At 38.7% G+C, this 23,751-nt stretch overlaps 1 protein-coding gene across 1 annotated transcript in view; it reads right to left on the reverse strand.

Moving 5' to 3' along the window:
* The window catches only part of fbn2b (fibrillin 2b), a gene marked incomplete at its 5' end in the record, with an annotated part of 59,269 nt that overhangs the window by 30,010 nt on the left and 5,508 nt on the right, over positions 1-23,751 (reverse strand). Inside the window, 5 exons of the mRNA XM_079245097.1 lie at positions 3,617-3,814; positions 10,926-11,021; positions 11,549-11,644; positions 18,067-18,168; positions 18,349-18,431. Coding sequence (XP_079101223.1) covers positions 3,617-3,814; positions 10,926-11,021; positions 11,549-11,644; positions 18,067-18,168; positions 18,349-18,431 — 575 coding nt within the window. The remainder of the gene's footprint in view (positions 1-3,616; positions 3,815-10,925; positions 11,022-11,548; positions 11,645-18,066; positions 18,169-18,348; positions 18,432-23,751) is intronic.

Here is a 23,751-nt window from a genome sequence, read left to right on the forward strand (position 1 = left end):
GGTAAATTAACTGTTCAAAGCAACATTTGCAGTTCTGCTGCTTTAAAACTTTTTTTTTTTACTGACTCATTTGGCATTGGCTGTGATGTCTGCGATTGTGCCCAGAAAAAACTACTTTAACTCTTGATTCAACGGGAAATTACTTTTTAAATATACACTTTCCCCAGAATTCAGTCTGAGTCACTTTTACCAGTATCGGGTATAAGTCAGTGGGTGGGTTCCAGTAAAAACTGTGGATACGGATGTGTGTGTTCATATGTTCTGGGTTTTTATTAACTTCAACATCAACACATGATCACAATCCAAGTATTGTGACTGAACACCTGCATGCACATGCAACACACCACAATAATGTATTATCATACTGCCTGTTAGTAATTATCTACAACATTCATTTGCTGCTGATTAAAAAACTAAATGTGTGGTTTAGAAATGAAGAAATCTGTATGTAAAAGTCTGAGAGAGAAGGAGAGCGACTCTTGGCCGACATCCTGATGTGGAGCCTCGAGTGGAATCCTTACATTTGGATTCCTGCTCGTGTGTGCTTTGTACTCCTGCCAAATAGACGTTGCTATCGGCTTTCTGGCAGTTACATTGCCTTTGTTTGAATGTGTGTGTGTGTGTGTGTGTGTGTGTGTGTGTGTGTGTGTGCATATGAGCGCTTCGTTAGAAAGAGGGAAAAAACTGACATTCAGAGAACCAAAGAAAGCTCAGATAGTGAAAAAGAAAGCGGGAGAGGTGGTATGTGGGCCTCATAGAGTTATTGTGGTATACTGGCAAACCTCTAACAAAAGGAAAGAAACTTGTGGAGCTACATACAAATCACTTACAGATTCCAGATGTGTGTGTGTGTGTGTGTGTGTGTGTGTGTGTGTGTGTGTGTGTGTGTGTGTGTGTGTGTGTGTGTGTGTGTGTGTGTGTGTGTGTGTTTTAAATTTCCCCCATAAATAATTCATACATACTTATATATGAAGCTGGGTGGATTGCTCTGTTACTGTATCATGTGCAGGACCTTGTAATTACTTTTAAAACATATGTGCACTCATTTATCAGGTGTGTGTACATAAATAACTATTTACATCAAGATTCAGGCTCTAATCAGATTCTAGTTCGAGTTACTTCATCCTTTATCTCTGTAACACACTTAGTTGAAACTTTTTAGATTCCACTCAATATTCAAACCATCAATATATAATAAACACATGTATGTTGCCTCTGTATCCGAATTTTTGTTGCAACTTGTTTAAATGACTTATTGAGTGAAACTCCTCACTACTAATACACATCCACAAGACAAAGGCTCACAAATGTAGAACAGTTTAAACATTGTTATTCTTTGAGAAGAAATAAATGACTAATGCCAACCAAAGAACTTGGCTGACATGAAAATGAGCCATTTAACCCACTAAGGCCAATGGTTGTAACATCATACCATCATTTTAAGCCATCCTAAAAATTATATCTGCAAATGTTATGTTTATTTTTTTTTGACTCAAATCTTCATTTATATATTATTTTTCTTTACAATACAAATAGTCATAAGATAAGTTAATTTGTTTGGTAATCTGCTCATGACTTCACACAACCAGTAAACTTCTCATCAAGCTCACTTCTTTGCTTTATTTGACTGGATCTGTCAAAACTCAACTAAGTAAAAAATGAAAAGATATATTTGAGGGTTTTATTAAGCGTACAACATGATTAATTATATTAAGACATAAACAAGTTTTAAAATGTGCCAAATTGAGTTTAAACCATTTTAAAGTGGATGATTTACTTCCAGGTTTTGCCTCTAAGGTACTGAGATGGGCCTAAGGTAAATGTCTCGTAATCTTAAAAGCATACGGGGGATGAACACGTTTCTTTTTGTGGAGCATAACAGGACAACCAGTCAGCATTGTGGGAAAGTGGATTAGGATTAGTTCACCTAAAACACAATTTAGTGTCACAATATCTTTTCTTAGTTTCCCAACTGATTTATCAACAGTTTGCCCAGTTTACCCAATGTCACCACAAGCAGCATCTATAAAGGGTTCAAAGCCTTTTCAGCTTTGTCTCCCCAGTGTGTGAAATGAAATGTGACCTTAGGTGTGATAAAACTACAAAGAAAATCAGTTTTATATTCTTGTTTTTCTTTAATATAAATATTGTGTGCATATTTTTTTTTATATAATTAAGTCTTACAATCGATATGTGAACATATTTCATATTTCTATATCTGTTAACCTTTTTTTATGCAAATACAGGGAAAAAAATGTGAAAAATTGTTTCTTTTGCTCTTAGTGTTGTGAGCATGGAATCCCACAAGCAGCTGATATAAACTGGTCCGTGTGTTAACTTACACCATAACCACAGCCATGCAAAATCACTTGCTTGCAATTTCATGGCTAAATGAGTTCAAGCAGTGTCCTGTGTCACTGGATCTGCATAAACACACCTGGGTAAACCATCTATCCCTGCAGAGGAAGGCTTGTTTGCTGCCACAAAGCTGCCAAACAAGCAAACCCACAGAGAAGACTGACTGACTTAAACAGCACTGAGATTGTGGATATCAGTTCCAAAGAAACACATTTGTTGCTTTTTGTTCCCATTGTAATAAACATTAAGTTCAGTAATCAACATTCTTACTGTAATGTAAGCCTTTACATGATGAAAATCCTGCCACATTGTAAAGATCAGTGCAACATACAACAGTCTTCCACCATGGCGACATTTAGACATCATTCATTGCCATCTGCTCGGGTGATGTGTTTGGAAAAGGGGCTGGCCGGGTTCATTTTACAGGGGACATGACCTCCACATGTGTCATATGTTGATGCAAGCTCAAGCTTCCTACTTGGTCAAGTCAGGGCTGTAGATTATTGGACAGACATGAAGAATTTTGGGGGGGGAATTTTGACTTTTAAGAGGGTTCTCCAGTGAGTTGAGATTTGAGGACTTGGTAGGGTGACTTGGAAAAAAAAGAGACGTTCTCAGCTGGGTGATGTTAGAAAAAAGCACCAAATGCACCCTTTATGTCTGGAAGATCCTCCATGCCTGGTAAATACTATCCTCACTCTGTAATTCTCGACTTTTGTTTAAACTTTGGGGTCTTCATGCCAAAACTGTGATTACAGAAATGAGGTGAGGTCACTCTTTCTTTATAGAACTGTTTTTATTGCTCAACTATTACTCTCAGTGGTTTATTTGGATGAATTTGAGCTATAAAGGAAGTAAAGGGCTCTTTTAACAGCAGAGGAAGGTTTATCCTTTAGTGAGTCCTTTAGTTATTATTAGATGAAAGAATACATCCTTTATAAACCATATGTGGTTTATTGAAAGGGAGATGAACTAATACTATGACTTTGGGAGGCAGATATGACTGAAAGACTTACTCATCGAACACTATTTTTTTTTCTGCATTTGTATTTAAAGCTTACCGTGTACATTCAACATAGGTCTGTTAACACTAGTCTGAGGATGTTGTGCAGCAGGAATGTCAGTAGAGATGATGATAGGTAAAGTGATGGTTAGGATGTTTACCGCTGTGGTTGTGTGCAGCTGTATATGTGTTGTAACATACATCCTTCATCAAGGAGGTCAATCAGGTGTGTATACTTGGAGAGAGAGATCTGACCTTGGCAGGCTCCAGTGCGAATGTTGGGGATGAAACCTCGTCGGCAGGGATGAGGCTGGGCGGGACACTGCTCACAGGGATGGCCCCATGCTCGGCCAATGGTTGCACAGCATAGGGTTTTGGTGCAGACTATTCCACTGAGCTGACCCTGGCACATCTGGTTGTTGACCTGAGTGAAGCATGGACCAGTCCTGTAGTCTGCGGATAGAAAGAAACATGGATTCCTTGTAAGCTGGTTTGACTGATTAACTGATTACGTAGTGATTCGTGCGGTTTGTTTACTCGTGCAGCATTAAATGAAACCAGATAAAAGTCCATAAATGAGGAAAATTCTTTTTTCATGCACATTTTTCTTTCTTTCTTTCTTCATTTTTTGAGAATTTGGCTCATAAGGAAGGGCTGTTATAGATCGGAAGTTTTACCAGAAATTAAGCAGAACAAGATCCCGTTATGCCAGCATTACAGATCATGTCTGGCATGTGATTTCAGACATCATCCAGTTGAGTCTGCTGAGATTAATCCACAAAACACATTTAACTGTTTTGGGTTTTTTTCAGGAGGAGAGTGACGTTATGAATGACTGCTATACATTTAGTCTTTGTGAAGCAAAGTTTGTGAGGTTGTGACTTCTGTGGTCTCTGCTTTTATTGGCATGGTGGTGCAATCATTTAATAATAACATGGTAATCAATAATCATAAACTCATGTCGTGTGTTGAGACAGATTTAGGGCTCTCCTTTTTTATAATAGCAATAAAGATAAAAACAAACAAACAACAACAACAACAACAACAACAAAATGCTTGTACAACTTATCTAAAGTCAAACAGATGCATCATGTGGTAACAAGGACTCCATAGCGCCAATGATCAACTAGCCTCATTGCTGCAGTGCTGCTTGACCGTTAGTTACCAGTTGTGATGGGCATAATTTTGTAAAATGGACTTCATAAATTAAACCTAAAGGCTTCATGTTGAAGTCATTCCAGCAATATGATGTCCAGCGTTTCAGTCCCATACAGTTTAATGATGGCTTCCTGTGTGAGAAGAACGCTCATTAAGCTCTCAGCGGCGCCAAACGTAATACAGCCTTCATTTAAAGTAAAAGAGTAGATTGTCAGATTGTCAGTAAAGAGATGAAAGGCCACTTCATGGTTGGCTAGCCAAGACTGTGACAGCCTGCTCAACTCTTAAGGACATAATAAGATGGGGGGGGGGAAGGATTCATTGTGGGTGTCTGCTGGGAGTTATCTTCTAGACTTACTACACTGAATTACCTTTATGCCCTTGTGCAATGGAAAAGAGGGTCACTGAAAAATGTGAAAAGAGCTGGAAAATTTGAGAAAAAAAAAAAAAAGAAACCAACAAAGGGGAAAGGAGCAGAAAATAGGTCGAATGGAGCTTTACAGAGTGCAGGTTGGGTCTCAGGCCAGTTCTCCTTCTCCTCCATCTGTCTACATTTTTCTTTGCCTGCTTCATATCTGTCTTTGACTCCCCTTGTCTGCCTGTCAGCTGCTCTTTGATCTTCAGTGCTCATGTCATCTGATTGGTACCATGCAGAGCGTTATTATGCACTACATACCTGCATGCATGTTTGTACTCAAATACACATAAACACCAGACACACTGTGACACACTAATGGGGTAAGACTTTTTTTCTTTTTGCCAGGTATCCAAAATAAAGACTAGAATCAGTATCATCTGTGAAAACAACAATCAGAAACAGAGCTGTGTGTTGGAATAATGTCCATAAATAAACACTTAAACTTTCGTAAACAGATTTAAATGAATTGAGATGCAATGATTATAATTGTGATTTAATGTGAATTTAATCAATCCTTCTGTTTCCATCAATTCAATTCAATTCAATTCAATTCAATTCAATTCAATTCAATTCAATTCAGTTCAATTCAGCTTTATTTGTATAGCACCACTGCACAACAGTGTCATCTCAGGGCACTTCAGTTCAGGACAGCCTGTAGCACCAAATTGCACCAAATCTTGACTTTGATGCAGTTCTGTTATTATGTGATGTAGAAGTTTTTTATTCTTTTATAGTCAAATAAGTTACCAAATATAAAAAGCTTTGTCCTTCAAAAACAGACTGTTCATATGGAAAATAAGGATGAAAAGTGAAAATAGCAAACAAACAAAAAAAGTCCGGTTTTGGCTCATGCAGCTTCTTGTCTTCGATTTTGATTAACAAACAGACTCTCCCATGCTCCAGCAATCCACCAACAGACAGCAGCCAAGTTCAGCAATGTATGCATGTGTGATAAATTAGATATATAAGCATACACATTCTTTACAAATACTGCCTTTTCTTGGCTGTCTCCCATGTATGCACAAGAATTCGCATACTTCTCTGTGTACATGCATAACATATGTCTGTGCTGTAAGCCAAAGCAAATATCCGAGCCACCTTCAAATGCAACAAAAACCCAATCCCTAACCCTAAAGCCAACCTTTCTCAGTCTCCTACTCACACTGAATCATGACATGTCACGAACCCTATATCATCACATCTTTGTGCACTAGAAACTGCAGATTTCATGCACTAGTCTAGTTGTCTATGTATATGTGTGTAAAAATCCAGTAGGACAAGTGTAAGCACAGAGACTGGGAAGTTTGGATAAGAAAGCAATCCAACATCCTGACCTGGTCTGGCTGACATCATTTGGAAGAAATTTAGTCTAATTAGAGTTCAAATTGCTAAACAGATCAAAACATTCTGTGATCCAATATTTATTCCTTAGTAATACAATAAGAAAAATTAACTCTTTGTAACCTATGCCTTCTCTAAGGATTTGTCTTGTAACATCCAGAACTTCAAATAAGACATTATCAGTACTGATAACTTGCCCACTTTGTGTCAGACTTATTGGAGTCATCTTATTATTATAAAAAGTTAATAATGCTCATAACTTCTAAACAAAGGAACCACTGACAATAACGAACTGCAGATGGTTATAATTCCAGACAACAGTTTGGCACAGATCTGTCTAAACGGATTAGCCAGCTTGTCATGTCAGTTTTAATAGGATTTAACCTTTATATACGATGATACTTCAATTATCAAACACGCAATGGGAATGGGATTTTAAAGGGAAAAAATTATCTCATCAAATTATTCTTTGCTCAAGAGAGAGAGGAATTAAAGGAGGATAACACAGTGTAGTAGACTATAATTAATCCTATCTGAAACTCAAACATTTTCCCATCAAATGCATCCAGCTTTGGGATCATGGAGATGGAACTGGCCATTGACCTGAGCATGGGTAAGGAAAGAGAGGGGAAGAGGAATGGCACATAAGAGAAGGGAAACATTCTCATTTCAGACCCATTTATAATTGCTTTCGTATTTATAAAACTCCCACCAGGGAAACGTCTGGGATGATAAGGAACTTGAAATATGAGTGTAAGACATGGAAACGAGGTTACTATAATTTATAAATACTTCCCTATGACAAGAGTTCAGCAGGTCAAATGAATAAGGAGAATAAATATACCATGTGTGAAGCCTCTGGGTGTGTGCACATGTGAGCATGCAAGTATTTTCAACCGGATGTCCTCTCCAGACTTTATACAGCTGGAAGATTTACCCTGGGCCTAAAACGTCATGCTGTTACTCACCTGTTAAGGCATTTTCTCATTATCCCTTATGTGTTCATGTTGGTGTGTACATACTTAGTGCTTGTCTTGTGAAATATCTGATTGAACATTTTGTTTATGTCTGTGTTTCTCTGCTGATGCGGATACAAAAAAATTATTGTATGTGTGGACTGGTTTGTTTGTATGTGTGTGTATGTGCTAGATGTTTATCTGTATCATGGCCAACCATAGCAGTCTTATCATGCCATTATCAACAGGCTTGAGATCCCTTCTTTCCTTTGGTTGTAATCATTCCTCAAGGGGTCCTTAATTCTCCTTCAAAAGCAGTCACTCAAACATGACTAAATGCTTTACACAGTGTAAACACAAACACACACATGCTGTATGTGGAAATGGGAGAGCTGCAACTTGGTCATTTAAGATCTAAAAGGCTTTAGCTTCATGCTAACCATTGCTTGTGAATACATCTAAACAGATCCCAGGGTTCAAACAAAGCAGCTGAAGCTGTAGGAGTTGTTTCTGCAAAAGCATTTGGGTTAACTGGCATGGCATCATACTGTTAAGGTTGCACTTCCTCTCTCATTGTTTCTACACATAAACCCATTGTACAGTTAAATCTGTCTTCACATCTTCAGTTATTTTTGTCTGTTTTGGGTCAATTTTCCAAACGCTTTGCAGCCGTGGAACAATAATGTAGACTGAAGTGAATGCAAACGCTGCCAGGAATTCAGCCCAGTAGGCTCCAGTCTCCATCAACAACGGCCTCAGGGGGCATTTTACATCTTCCATAATCAGGTAGTCTTTGTTGTTCTTTCTCAGCTGGAAAAAGTGATTCAGTCAGTTTTCTATCCAGCTAGATAAAAGCTTCCATCACCATCCCGTGACACTTCTCCAGTCTATATCGGAATGAACCAGAACCAGTAAATCCAGCTAATGTGTGGGTGAACACTGTCCAAAACTTTGTTTTTGAGATGGATGATCAAAAATTTTGTTCCCCCATGAAAAGCAGACACATAAAACAGCTTGAAAAATGAGACACTCTTAATTATACTAAGCCCATGACATGGTAATTCAAAACATGTAATCACATCTCGATGAAACTCTTGGCTTGTTATATTGGCAGAGCATAGAGAATGAGACACATACTTTAAAGCATATATTAAAGGACATTACTGCATGATTTTAAAATCCTCTTAGTTTTCAGGCACTTTTTGTGCTTATTACTTTTCTCTTTGCAATAGTCTCTGCATATGGGGTAATGTTGATCAAATCAAGCAAGGCTCCGCAGTGGCTGGTATATGCCTGCTTAAGTCTCACCCAACCTTACACAAACGCAGCCATCCTGTCCAGCTATTCACTCAAGAGTCAAAAGAGCAGAAATAGCACAACTTCCTAAACTCTCTCCCCATCAAAATGCTTGTGATGTCACTTATTGTTAGGGTGCAAATTGCTCCAGTGCAATTTTCCCGTGGGATTTACTCTTGACCGGTCGAAAACTGGCCAGAAATTGTATAGATATACAGAGACAGATTCATCAAGCCTCCCATGCATGAACATCTAGAAAGAAACACACATGTAGCTGGCAAAAAATTACAAACTAGTGATGACATACTGCAGATGGAGGAAAATGTGTTGATCTGATCTGATAGGGAACTGCAGCTGTAATTCCTTCTGAATCATCTGGTTTCACACAAATATACATAAAAGCACATGCATACACATTTTATATACTCAGACGCTTCCTATGATTCCATCCACACTCGGTTCGCTCCTACCAGTTGACTTTCACTGCCTTTATAATCACATTTCTCCAGTAAGTCTTTTCACTGAATCACGCAGTAAATCTCATGACTTGTGGCCATAGTTAAACAAACTCTAGAACCACAATATACAGCAAGAGCAGAAAAGGATACGACAGGGACCCTGAAACATTTTTTGGTCAAACCCAGTATTATAGATGTTTGTTTTTTTTTACATAACTTTGTGACTTTGTGAAATGGCCCCATAACTATAGCTGGTAAAATGCTCTTTGCTCATTTTCAACCTTTAATTTTTTCCATCATATGCTGGGAAGGAATCAACCTTATGTCTGTTACATACACAATTCCTGAAAATAATTCTAGCCAAACACATCTCTTTCACTGAAGGATACCTGGCACAGCAAGCACTCACACATACACAGATTTATATGCATTTCTCACATGACTACCTAAATGTTCTTTGGTCATCCCGCTCCTACAACATGAGTGTTTGTACTCCTCCTCCTTCAAGCTTTGTGTACACAGCTGGGGAGTCCATTTTCATTTTCACCCCATTCCCTCCCAGTACCCTCCCCCCCTTGTCTCTGCTTCTCTACCTTGTCCCACTTCTCATCAGGAAATGTCTACAACCAGTCCACAAAGAAACTCTATTTTGTCAGTCCTGTGGGGACATTGTATGGATTGGGAAGGTATTTATTACTAGATGTTTTTAAGGCCCCCTCAGACAAGCTCAGCCCTTAAAATGTTGTTTTTCCCAAGAAAATAAGCCCCGAGAGTTTTGAAAGGGATGAAGAATGAGAACAAATTTGCAGAATTTGATTAAGTGGTTGCTAAAGTTAAGTCCATAGTGATAAAAGGGGCTGCTATAACAAAATACCAGAGAAGGGAAAACTGGTGTGTGAGAAGTAGGAAAAAGGTTCAAAGGCATACATACACATCTGTAGCAGAGTGAAGAGGAATGCAGAAGAAAAGCAGAGATAAATTGAGTGCAATTACAGGTTTACAGTGCGAGCCAGCGGGGTGTATGAAGAGGCAGAGTACGGGAAGGTGGGAGGTTGTGGGTCAGTGACAGGTAAGATTTGAGATGACAAAAGTTGGTTCCCCTTTTCTAAGAAAATGAAACATGGTGGAAAGACATTAAACATGGCCTTCAATCAGGACTATTTTTTTCTTCTGCTGTTCCATGACCTACTTCCAACACCCTGCCAACAATTCCCAATACAGACTTACATTACTACATGTGAGATAAACACCGTCTGTCTGCTGAGTGTATGAAGTCATCCACGACTTTCAAGAGGCTGAATCAAGTGCACATCTGTTGATGGGAACAAATCTCACAGCCACAAGGCCATCTCAAAGCCCTCTGGGATTGATATCTTTCTTAGCAGAAGAGCATATGTGTGGGTAGGGAGTGTATTGGTCTAAGGAAGTGTCCCACTACTTTCTAGCACCCCTTCAGTCTCATAACCATGTCAGTCTGGTATCTATCATAGTTACTGAGATGCAAGGTTGACTCTGTTTAGTTATATAATATGTTTCTGTTCTTGAAAATGTCTTACTTTATTATTTCTATTGTTACTTTATTTTACAAAGGTTTTATTACCATACATATACACTGTAATTGTGTTTGCAGTCAGAAAGACAGTCGGCTGGTCACATGGAGGGTTGGACAGTTTACATATAAACATATTATTATTTTCTAGTTGGACTCCACTTAAATAATAATGAGCAGAGTTTAACATTTAGCCGTATTGCTGGCAAGTAAAACTGTTTCACAGGACTGAATTCCAAAAGCACATGGTTAGTACTGTGTTGTAACTTCTGTAAAGCAGAAACTGAGCTAGTATCAGAGGGCCTTTCCTCTATACATCAGCAGTTCAAAGGGACACGGTGTGCAAAAGACACACAGTTAAACCATAAGAACGATAATGGGCTCTCACCTCTCTCACACTGCGGGCCAGTAAAACCGTAGACACAGGCACATCTGTTGGGTCCGATGCAGCGCCCACCGTTCTGGCAGCCATTCTCACACACAGCTAATGGAGACAGCGGATTGAAAAAATATTACACTGTGTGTGTGTTTGTGTATTTTCTCACAGATGAAAACATTTCAAAACACATTACATTATGTATTGTTTATAAACCATGATGTGTTTGATCTTAAGATTTTATAAATGCTTGAAAATGAAAGAGCTCATCAGAACATTCTGCTTTTTATCATTTGATGACTATATCTGATGGCTAACCACTGAAGCCAAAATATATATGAAAGTAGATGAGCAATAGCCCTTGGTTTACATGCTATAGGGGAAAAAAAGGGTCATTGACTTGACAGATAAATGACTTACCTTAAATATTTGCAACCCAAGTTATAGATGAAATGTATACCCATGAGATTTACATTCCTGTTTTGTTTTGCTTTGTTTTTGTGTTTAATTTTCTTAAGTGAACTGGATATGCTAAATCAAAATAACCACAGTGTGCTTTCTAGCAGGTGGCCTATATACCATCCCCACATACATTGATATTTAGGTTTTATGACTGTACAGTAGGCTTTACTTACGTTGTCCACAGTGGTTGCCTGTGTATCCCTTTGTGCAGGAGCAGGAGTCATCTGAGCAGCTGCCTCCATTCATACATCTGATGTTACAGGACTGAACTGCAAGAGAGCAGAGATGCTATTCGATCAAAATCTGCTTTAACTGTCCTTATCTATGAATCCACACTTTAACAATCTTTCTACTTCCTTTGGATTTGCATTTTTTGTTTTTCCCCAGAAGAAATGTTTTTAGCAAGTGGTTGAGATGTTAAAAAGAAGAAGTTAATAATAATGTAAGAACAGTGAAATGGTTGAAACAGTAGTGTTATAACAAAATCTAAGTTTTGGTTTTACATAGCAGAACCCATTAATAGAGATGGATCAGAGAGGTTTATTCCCACAATCTTTTAAAAGAAATGAATCAAAGTCACTGGAAATTTACCTCTACCACATGGTATACCAGGACCGTAAAGAGTTAAAATGTCTTCTGGGCAGAGAGGTAGCTTTCTGTAGAACCAGCATGTCAGAATGGAATACATTTACCATGTAGTGTTGGATGTAAGAGGGCTGCATACTCACTTCTTTTCTTTTAAAGTGACTTTTAAAGTGATATTCTATTGTTCCTTTGTCTCTTTAGATTTTGCTGGCACTTTTCCATATATCCTCAGTGTCTTCATGCTCTTCTGTCTGTATCTTAATCGCAAGTTCAGCATTAATTTCCTCTTTGTCTATCTGCCTCACTCTCTCCTGCCATCTCTCTCTTTGCATATTTTTCTCTTTTCAACGTTCTGGCATGCGTAGCTGTGCAGCAGATGGGAAATGAGCAAACTTCCCTGTAGCTGATTTTGTCTGAAGAGACTAAATGTGAGTGTGCACAATTTCCAAAAGAAGAATATTTTAGTCCATCTACTAAATTTATCAGACCTTAACAGACACTACATGTACGGCCTGTGAGTCATAATGAATGAATATTGTCTTGGCTTTTCTTTATGATCACAAGCATCTGCCTTACTGGTATCACACACATGACAGACTAATGTTACATGAGTCAAAGCATAATTTGGGATGTTGATTTCGAGCGGTTAAAGTGAGTGCAAAACAGAGGTGTAATTTACCAAAAAGGTCAAAAGAGGTTTGATTTGTTCCAGGTATTTAATGATTTAGAGGTCATCCCATTAAATGCTCTCATGTGCAAAACTTGGCTGCATCCATGTCTGGCTTTGACAGGAGCTAGCATTTTCTGGCTAGCTTACAGCTTAGTGTACTAGCTTATATGTCGTCTTGGTCACTGTTGAAGGAAACCGGTCAGGAGCTCTTCTCAGCTTTATGCTAGATGTGAAGTTAACACCATACTCACTCTTTTTCTTCACTTCCAGCCAACAGTTGAAGCTGTGATGTGAAACATGAATAATGATCACAGTGAGTGATTACAATTTTCCCTGCTGTGGAACAAACCGTGAAGAAAACTGTTCCAGTGTGCCCCAACTAAGACTTCACTAAGCTGAGGGTAATTTGGGTAACCCCCCCCCCCAAACTCTCCACAAAAAACATAGTTTTAAATAGGTCAAGGAAGCATGGAGAAAGAGTTTGTATAGGGAGCCTCTCTGTCCACTAGGTGAACTCTCTGAACCAAGACATAGAGACAGATGAGATATGAGACTGGAAAAATGGTAAGACTCAGAGATCTACTCGACGTCATGTGTTTTCTCTGTAACAGGAACTAGTTGAAAGAAGGAGGAGGAGGTGAGAAGAGGAAACAAGCCCATTTGGACACAAAAGGAGATGATCTCACTAATTAACTCCCTTTCTTCCTCATGGCACTCCAGCTCCTACAAGGAGAGAGAGATGGTTTACCGCAGTGACCCGTGCCTGGAAATCTGCATGTGTCGAGCAAAACAGGATGGAGGGATGAGCATGTGCACATGTGTGCGTATGTCCTCCGGACATTGAGCAAAATGAATTGGGTGTAGCATGATGGCGGTACAATGCACCTCTGTATTCTGCTGGTATCGTCGGTGAGCTCTCACATCTGGGTGTTTTTTACGAGAGGCTGAGAAACACAGGAAGTCCTGGCTAGTGTGTGAACGTGTTTGTGAGGAAGAGTGTGTGTCTAATGGAAAACTGGGGAGCTTTATAGTTGTGTTTTGTCCTGATTTACACAAACCCAGACCCCAGTGACAAGTTAGTAAATGCAAAAATGCCTTTCCCATTCCAGTAAACTTACAATGCACTTCCTTCCTCCGGTGGAGATTATCCCATACCACACACACATTATCAATTTTCTTTAAGGAGTGCAATCTATTCACTTAAGTTGTTTGCTGACCTTGTGCCTAAAAGGACAGAGCATTACTTTGCAGAGGACTATGTGGAAGTGGTGTGGTTCCTAATTAAAAAGCCTCTCTCTGCTTTCCCAGGACTCTCTACCGCTCCATGTCAATCACCAATGGAAGACTTTCAGGCTAAAGACAGCTGTTTCTCAACATTAGGGGCAAGAACATCCCTGGTAATATTTTGTAATTATGGTTATGTGAAGACAAGGTTATAAAGACAACTCTATAAGATCCTCTGCACAGCTGCACTGACCTCAACCTGTTTATTACAAGGCTGACTCATGTAGCCTGGGTAATAGTATTCATTTCCAGCTAATCAGCGGATGTCACTCATTCTTATGAGGCAACCTTAACCTTGCAAAGATTAAACTATTTGTAGATGTATAATTACACAGAAACCTGTTCAGATTAGCAGTCAGTAAAGACACCAGGAAGCTCTGCTTCGAGACTAATATGCTGCTGATCTGTTTTAAGCTCTGCTTCCCATCGGCAACAAATAAAGATAACATGTATGAATTTGCATTTGGATAATTGACATTACAAAACACTACAATTAAACTTTTTTACTTCTTTTATCGTGGTCTAAAGTATGATACTGTTTTCTCTGTTCTGAATATTATTGATAGATACACAGGAGTATTTACAGCAGAAAATTTTGAAATTTAGACTGAAGCTTAGGAAACACCGAAACAGTTTTATAAGATGTTTTTCTCCATTACGTTAGCAATGATAACCTTATGTCTGTAGTGTAGCACACCTCTCTGGGTGGGTTTGTATTCAGTATCGTATGCTAACCACCCAAGTGTTCTATAATTTCAGCTACTTAATTATAACACACTGAGCACGCAAGGTAAAGGAAGTGAAGGGATTCAAATAGTGTTGATACACTGTGACCGATATTCGATCCCCAGTCATTGGAAAGACTTCTTTAACACAAATATAAACAAAGCTTTGTAGCAGTAGAGAAAAGAGCGTTTGAAACATGATCTCATGGATTGACATAAACCACAAAGTCCTCCTCTGGGATTATATTTAGTAAAATTATGCACCTTTACTTTACTATCAACAATCATTAAGTGGTCTGTGTACTGGGAGAAGTAAGTCCCAGTTAAACAAAAGCCCCTTCTACTAAATGTCCTGCCGATTTAGAGGAGAGGGAAGACAGAGGAGTTTGCAAATGAACATAGAATGAATTAAGTATAGATTTTTATATGAATATTGAGAGGAAAACAACTAATACAATTAGAGTTTTAAATTTTCCATTTTTGCTCAATAGATGCATTAGATTTCAGTAAAGTAGTGCGTAAAAACCGCATATTTAGTGATATCATCAAAGTCTGAGTAACCTCATGAGTTGTTACATCTAGTGGGAACAGGAGCAAAAAAGGTTCTGAGTCCATCTGACAATGAAGTACAAATTTCTTTTGTGAGGCTTTGCGACCAGTTCTCTCTTATATAATATGGAAAATTATTTTTCAATAAACGAAAAGAAAATCTCAATATCTTTACTTTGTGTCACAAAAGATGTCCACCCACCATAAATCCTTAAGGAAAGTTGAGAATCACAGTCTGACAGTAAGTTCAATCCATCCCTGCTGAGCTGTCATGCTAATTTATAACTTTACTTTCAGTCGCCATTGAAGCCCATGAGGACCATGACTTCATAGCTCTCACCAAAGCGCCGACTCTGCAGGACATCTACAGGTCACAGGAAGTTTCCTTTCACCCCACCCTTAAAACTGGCCCTACTTATGACTGAAGCAAATCACATTTTATGTCTCTGGTTCACAGCCAGATGATGCTCACAGTTTGTCTGCTTAAAATGAGTGTGTGTATCTGTGTGTGTGTGTGTGTGAATGTTCGTGTATGAGTTTAGTGGAATGTAGGCATGAGTAAGAGGTCTGACAGGGTCCAGGCATGACTGACGAGCTGACTTTGGTTTTCTAAAACTGTGAAGTTGAAAACTTCACTCTCATCAATACACACATTGACACACATCGTGCATGCTCCCAAAGTGGTACTTAACAATGTCTTCGCCATATCCGGCACATAACAGTTTATATTGAAACCTGATGTAATCTCGTAAATGCAAACTTGATTTCACACACTTTATATGAAGCACTTCGCTTCGCTCCAAACACACATTCTGAGTGGTCTGTAACTAAGCCCTGTAGACTTGAGCTGAGGCAGCCAGATTTTATGCTTTAATCCTGACAAACTCTGTGACCTGCAGGCAGCGGAGGAGACCTGCAACATTAGTCCTTGCTGTTACAATCACAACTTTTCTGTTTTGGCCCTAACTGCAGATACAAATACATTTTGAAATAAGACGGGCAGAAACTGAAGCTGTTTAAAAGGTTTCATCCCCTGCGAAGCCTGAGAGATTACCTAAGGATGAACCCACTTGGTAAGATCACAAAGAACTTGAATGCGTCCTTAAATGTATGATTGTATCCTGTTATATTTATATTATTTATGTGATGATCTGACAACCTGCTAAATAGTGTTAATGAAAATTTTAAGAAATATTTTACAGCCGAATGGAGAAAAAAAAATTAACTTCTTGATGGTCCAGGCAGTTGGAGACAAAAACCCTGTTTTTAGACTGCTTCACTGTCTCTGACACAGTGTGCAAGTCAGAAACCTTGACCCTATTTTGGACACAGATCTCTCTGGTTTCGACAATCATGTTTCCAGACTCACCACAACTGCTGAAAATCATTAAAGTTTTACTATTATAACTCCTTATTTTCCAGACCTGCTCCGTTCAGAATCACCATTAAAATACTATTACTAGTCCATAATCCTGCATCTAGAACTTAAACTAAATTCCAAATGTTCCTCTGATGTACTTACAGAAGACTATTAATATTTTTCACTTTATTTTGTATCTAAAACCAAAACCGCCTTAATGCACGGGCTTAACTGGGCCGAAGCCCGGCGTCCCACGGAGTTTTGGAGCCTATCATTTTTAGGACAAAATGACCTAAAAAGTCCAATTGTAATTTAATTTGTAAGTTCTTCTGTCAACCAGCGTCTCATGCAAATTTGAGACTGACTGACTTTATTTGATTGATCCAAATGAACTTATTGCCACCATGCCAAATTCCACCCCCTATATGTGTCATCAGGTCATGCGTGACTACTTTGATAGAGAGACCGGTTGAAGATGTCTGCCAAAAAAGGTCCAGAGTGGTGCTTCCAAAAGAAAATTACTACAGAGCATCCCAAAGCTCTTGTTCAGTCTCACACAATTGACAAAGGAAGAACTGGCTAACCCACACAGGAAAGCAGCAGGACCCGCGCTGATGCCACAGGAGAGGAAGGCAGAGGCAGGGCGCAGTAGGAGCGGCAGGCAAACAAGCAACAGAGAGGGGGACAAGCCAGATGACCCTCTTAGCAGCAACCTGGGCTTCTGGGGAAATGGCTTAGACCAATCCAATGTACGTGCTTACTAGGTAAAAATGGGGCCGATGGCTTGTCGAAATAAAAGCGTTGATATGTTTGTGTCGCAGCACATAAACAGCTGATTGTCTTTCAAAAACATATTTCAGCTGCAAACTGAGCAACATAGTCATTAATCTTATGATCACTGTGCATGACATTCTTCATTATTTAGATTTTAAGGACACAATCACAGCTTTCTGTCCAAAAAAATACCAGAAGAACGCTTCTAAAAAGGACAATGCAGTGTTTATTGATAGCAACTGCAGGTTTTCAGATGTTGTGACTGTGCAGTGTTTGAAAAGTAATGTCGATTAAGCTATTTCTGTTTACAAAACATAGGTTTACAGGGTTTATAGTCTGATTTGTTGCTATTTATTCATTCATTATTTTATTCATTATCATTCATTATGGTCATGTTATTGATATGTCAATACAACTAAATAAAGAAAAAAACCTCAGAGTAAGCCTGGATATTATTTTCTATAATGAGTCTCAGTACATGTGGAGGACGAAACAGGACCTACAAAACTTCTCAGTTCAGGGGCCCGACAGGTAAAGGCAGCCTTGTCTCTAACCTATTTAACACCATGGATGTTGTTATGAACAGTGTTCAGGTGGGACATATGTGTTTGCTGCTACCCCTCATCATGTCTTCTTTAACGACAGACAGTCGTTCACAATCTTTGCTTTATGTTCAAGTCGCAGTAACTGTATTTACGTGTGTCTAAGTGTACCTGTGTGTGTGAGACGAGTGACACTACTCACTTCCTGCTCCTAATCCACAGTTGGGAGAAAGTTGGCCATTTGAACAGGTGCACATGTTGGGTCTGGAGCAAAATCCATCGCCACATGAATTCCTGCAAATTGCTGGGAAAAAGAAAAGAAACAGAAAGAAAAAAAAAAGTAAATTCAGTCAGTTCCCTTTTTTTTAAATGTCTTCAGCCATACATAATAACATAAGCAGATTTATCCCATTCATACTTGTTCTTGTCTCCACTGAGCTCTGTAGGATGGTATCAAAGAGGATTTAAGGATGGAGGAACTTACGAACAATACACTGGTTCCCTCCAGGCAGAGTCTTCCAGCCTGGGCAGCAGTATGAATGGAAGCGTGAGCCACACACATTGGGTCTGTTGGATACAAAAAGACAGAAAAAAGAAACTTACTACTTACCCAGACCTCCAAAACATATTTCAGTAAAATCCCTCAACAAATATACACAGTTCTGAGTTATTTTCCAAGCTGCCCAAGTCCTGCATGCTCGCTGCTTTCAGAGTAAACAAAACACAGTTTAACACAAAGCCCCATCAAATGATGGATGAAGGTATTTTCAGAAAAGCAAGAAGAGGAGGAAATGTAAGGGGCCCACAACTAGTAAGGACTAGTGTTGTGTTTTGTTTCAGAGCCAAACTCTAAACTCAGATGGACAGGATGTGTTAAGTCCTCATTTCTCTGGAATTCCATGCCTGGCTGTCCTGTTTTCTGGCTTATCTCCAGAACTGCTGAGCTCTCTCAGTCTGTTCTGATTCTTAACCGTGAAGAACCAGCAGCAAACTTTGACCCAGTCTGACAGATGTAAGAGACATCACACCATATGGAGCTCTCGATTGGCCTGACAGGTTAGTCACAAAGTTTTCCTCTGTGGAAATGGCTAAACCACATCTAGAAATGACAGACTGCACACACGCTCAAACACACATCAACATGCAGAGGGGCACAGCTGCTATACGAACTTGCTCTTAGAGCGCTGCCAGTTCTTTTTGTCATTAATGATTTCAAACTTACTTATAATTTAGATTTAAAGATAATAAAAGAATAATCCCAATATGTATCAATCCCAAATGTTTTATTAAAGCAAACATAAGATGGTGTGCATTTATCTTTACATAATGCTGTTTAACAAAGTGAAAGGATTCATGCTATGTGGTTGCACTAAGTGACCTTTCAAGGCACATAATGATGGGTATTTTTGCACTGGTGGTAAGTTGTTTGCATTTTGCTGATGGCTAAGGGACCACAGCATGGTGAAATGGGATAAAGTCTGATCCAGATGCTCATGTTATAGTAATTAGCCAGCACTGGGATCCCATCTCTCTAGACTATTTCTGCCCTGAAGACATAATTTATTACGTACTGGGGAGCAGAAAATGTTTTTAGTAACACTATATTACCCAGTGTTTTATGATGCCAAGAACTAAAGAGCTGAAGGAACTAAAATTACTGCCGGAGCCAAAAGAAATCCATTCTGATCTTTTTACTTCTTGATGTAATGGTAGCATCCTGTGTTTCCCATGTTACAGCTCAGTAGTGCCTGTCATAATAGTCACAACCTAAATGTAACCTTTTATGATTGTTGGTAGTTATGCAGATGTCTATCAAATATTTAGATTATCTAGTTTGCAGTCATTTTCAAAATTTGTCAACCTTTAGTGTAGTCAGAGCTGCAGAAAACTTAATTGTTTGTTCAAGCTGAGTGCTGTAGTTCATAAGTTGTAAACTGACATTTCTTTTGGTTTACATCAGTTGGGGTCCTCTTAAATACTGGTCCTTTTTAGTCAGATTTTTAGATGTTTCCTTGCTACAACACTTCTGAATCAATCAGATCCAACAGCTTGTTATCAAGTTCTACACAATGGCCAGTTGCTTTGTAATGTGTTTTAAAGTGGGGAAACATCTAAAATCTGCAAGGCAGTGACTCTCAAGGACCTAAATATGAAATCTCAAACTTGAAATAAACCTGTTCCATTTTTTTTTCTTACGGTGCATGCACATCAGGATAGTCTGCTAGATTAGGTCCGATTGGGGACTCGGCTCAGTTTTAGGAGGGTGTATCCATGTGGACCAAGATCACGTTCACATTGCACTTCGGTCAAATGCATCAAAACCTTTATAATTATATATCCCCATTCCCACCAAAGGTGGCACTGCACTAGTATTTAGCAAAAGAGAGAACAAGACCCGCATGAAGAAGAAAACTCTGTTGTACAGAGTTAAAAATGGAGCACAAAACTATCAATGTTTTGTTTTTGTTTTTGTATCCTGCAGGAATGCACTGCAACGATGACCGCAGTATGAACAACAGACAAGGCAGAGGACTCTTAATGCAATCCCTATGTATGTACCCACAATGCAATGCTACACCAAATGCAGGAAGTGACTTTTTTTTGTAGTCTGCTTCCTGTATTTGGTCGTATTGAAACGGACCGAGGCTTGTGTTTGTTGGCAGACCAAGTCCGCTTCTTTGGTCCAAATCAGAATTCGTTTGGCGCATTCACCAAAACCAAGCGGACTTTCCGAGCAAAATGACTCTGATTTGAATCAAAAAGGCTGATGTGAATGTGCCCTTAAAAACCTGACAATATGGGGACATGGTTGCTGTTTTTACTCTTAAAGTCTTTGTCTACATGTAAAGTATACTGACGGTGAAGTGCTCATTCACTTTAAGAGATGACACACATTTAATTTAGCCAAAAGTCTAAAAGTTACTTTTTTTCATTCACAATCAGTCCAAAAACATGAGAAAATGCATTTTTCACAGTTTAACCATTAAGTCAAAACAAGTCAACTAGAAAGATATCCAAATCTTAAGTGTGTGAAAACTTCCTAAATCTTGATACTTTGAAACTTTAAAAGCAGTGCCAACTTTAACATATTAACAGAACTGAGCAACCCAAAATCATTGTAGATGCAAACAACACAGGTAAGGAAGCACATAACTCAAAGTTAGAAGGTATAAATCACAAAAGGTTAAACTTCTGCTGAATATGGATTTCCCACAAGTCTTTGCACACTTGCTCCTGTGGATCTGTGAATCTGGCAAACAGTGTTTATTTATGGAAAACACTCACTAATATACTTAAGCTGGTTAAATACATATACAGCATTTTAAGACATACTGCCATGTGTAGCATTCCACCTTGCTGTGGACAAAGCTTTACGTTAAATATGAAATGTGAACAGAAAATGAGACATGAAAAATGCAGGATATATAAAATATTAAATGAATTTAAAATTTCTGTTGAACTTTTAAATTTGCTCCCATGCAAAACTGGTTATTGAATTTGCAGCCTTTCTCCCCTCCTCACTGGACAGTAACCGAGGTAACACTGTCACCAGGGAGATGGCATTGGGGGTTTGAGACCAAAGCACACCTCTAACAACATTACCAGAAAGAAACAGAGGGAAAAACAAACAGGTGGGCAGGCAGGTTTATGTAGATAGAATTAGTGGGGAGACATAGAACAATAACAACACAAGAAGAAGCGAGAAATGGAAGAAGTGAAATCTTCTGTAACTTTTGTCAAAGAAACTGTGCAAATTTAGAGAGAAAGTGTAAAAAGACTGAGAGGAAAAGAAACTAGGAGGAGGGGAAGAAGGAGGTGTGGGAAAGGAACTGGAGAACAGTGGGTAGAAAAAACAAAACACATTTATGTTAAGAAGAGGAGGAAGTAGGAGGAGGTGAGGAAATCAGCGATATTGATTCGAGAGGCCAGGCTGTTCGTGGGGGTTGAATTTCTGGGGTAAGCTGAAAATCCAAATGTTTTTCTTTTTTTTTTTAAAAAAAGAAAAACTTCAGGAATGAACAGAGTGAGTCATAGGAATTCCTGTATGTTATGAGCAGTCATGAAAAATTATTCCATGATGTATTTCTTTACATTGCACTAAAGATCTTATACTGTTACAGATTTGTAGTATGTCAATATCTAAAGGATTGTAAAGGTCTGACCCTGAAGTTAGAAACTGAAGTTTGTTTTTCTTTCTCGTTTTGTCTTACACTTTCCTCCAGGTTGCCCAGTTTCATATCACTGAAAACAAGTTTTAGAGATTGAAACAACGATGGAAAAACAACCATAAAAAGGCGCCCCAGGGGCGTTTCACCATTTTGAAATGTCCCACTGTTCTTAGGGCTCAATCTAAAAGAGATTAACTCTTCTCTGGCCTCGTGGCTGCCTTTGAACTTTCCTCCTGGACGGTGGATCACTCATTGACTGTCATTAATAGTAATAAAGAGAAAATAGCTGCCACTGCATTGGAGGATAAAATGATGCCATAACTGCTGTTCAAAGCTAAAGAAGAGCACAGTTCCACAAAGATCTTAGGATATACAGCGAGTGGAATGAAACTGCCAACCATTATCAGTTTCTTGTCATTTTAAGAAACTCAGTTAAGTTGAGGCTATCGCCAAAATTGTCAGATGATCTCTTGAAAGTATTGAAGCATTTAAGCAACAGATATTAAAAGAGTCTGGAGAACAAATTGCAAAATGTTTCAGTTCAGCAAATAATCATTAGTTTGATCTGAAACTTCTTACTAGCAGAAGTTTGTTTCAGAAACGAGTTATATAAAATTAACAACCACAAAGTAAAGATGCAGCCTGAGGGTCACCTTTAAGACAAATCCACATGGTCAAAGGTTAATGTAGCTCAAAGCAGCCAGTCACCACTGCAGGAAGGATGAACAGTCCTGGGCAGACATGTAAAATATGTAAAGACTGTTTCCATTAAGACACTGAATAGAAGTTCACAGTAAAGGCTCCAAGAGTTTTGTCTGTGTCCATGTATGTGTATGTTGGTGTACTGGTCATAGGTTAAAGGTCCCCTACTTACTGCCTCTAGCAACAGCTGGGCCTTTTACACTCTTATCAGATCAAAAAGTGAGGCTGGTGCAGGAATGCAATTATAGAGAATGACCCAAATACCCAAGGAGATAGGGCAAATGCATCCATGATAAAATAATAATTAAATACAGCTGAAATGTTCTTTCTGTATATTCATTTTGGTCAGAGTAGAAAAAAAGCAATTATTCAGTAAAATAACAAAATAAACTAATAAAATTTAGTTCTACTGCAAGGTAAATATGATAGATCCATTTAGTTAACAAAAGAGCAAAGCAAAGGAACTATAAAAAGAAAAAGATCAACAAAATTAGGAAAAGAATGCTCAAAGAAAAGAGAAACCATTATGTTATAATCCCAAATACAAGGTTTCTGTAGGCAGGCCGATTTAGTTTGACATAATTCTCATACAGCATGGCCTCTCACAGCCCTGAAGTAAATCTGCTTGACTTTGAGAATGTGGATTCAATCAACTTCTCGATAAGTCACATCAGTCACACAGTGTCATTAGTTAACACCTGTGTTGCAACATGGTCAGCTGAAAGTTTTCTAATTTCCCAGTATGTGCCACAAGCCCAGGTGACCCATCTCTCAATGCATGTTTCCCCACATAGCTGATGAAAAGAAAGACAAATGAAGCATAAAAGTTTGTGTGATTCCTTCTGTATTGTTGAATTGCAAAGCAGTAGTTGTCTAATACAGTTGTTTTTTTAAATCTGCTGAATAGTTTGATAGTGTGGGATTTACTCTTTAAGTCCTCAAATACTGTATGTGAAACAAACATGACATAACATTTACACCTTCATGATGGTAACCCTGCTAATGGAATGAAAGCT

The sequence above is a fragment of the Telmatherina bonti genome (assembly GCF_933228915.1).
Source record: "Telmatherina bonti genome assembly, chromosome: 8".
Lineage (NCBI taxonomy): Eukaryota > Metazoa > Chordata > Actinopteri > Atheriniformes > Telmatherinidae > Telmatherina > Telmatherina bonti.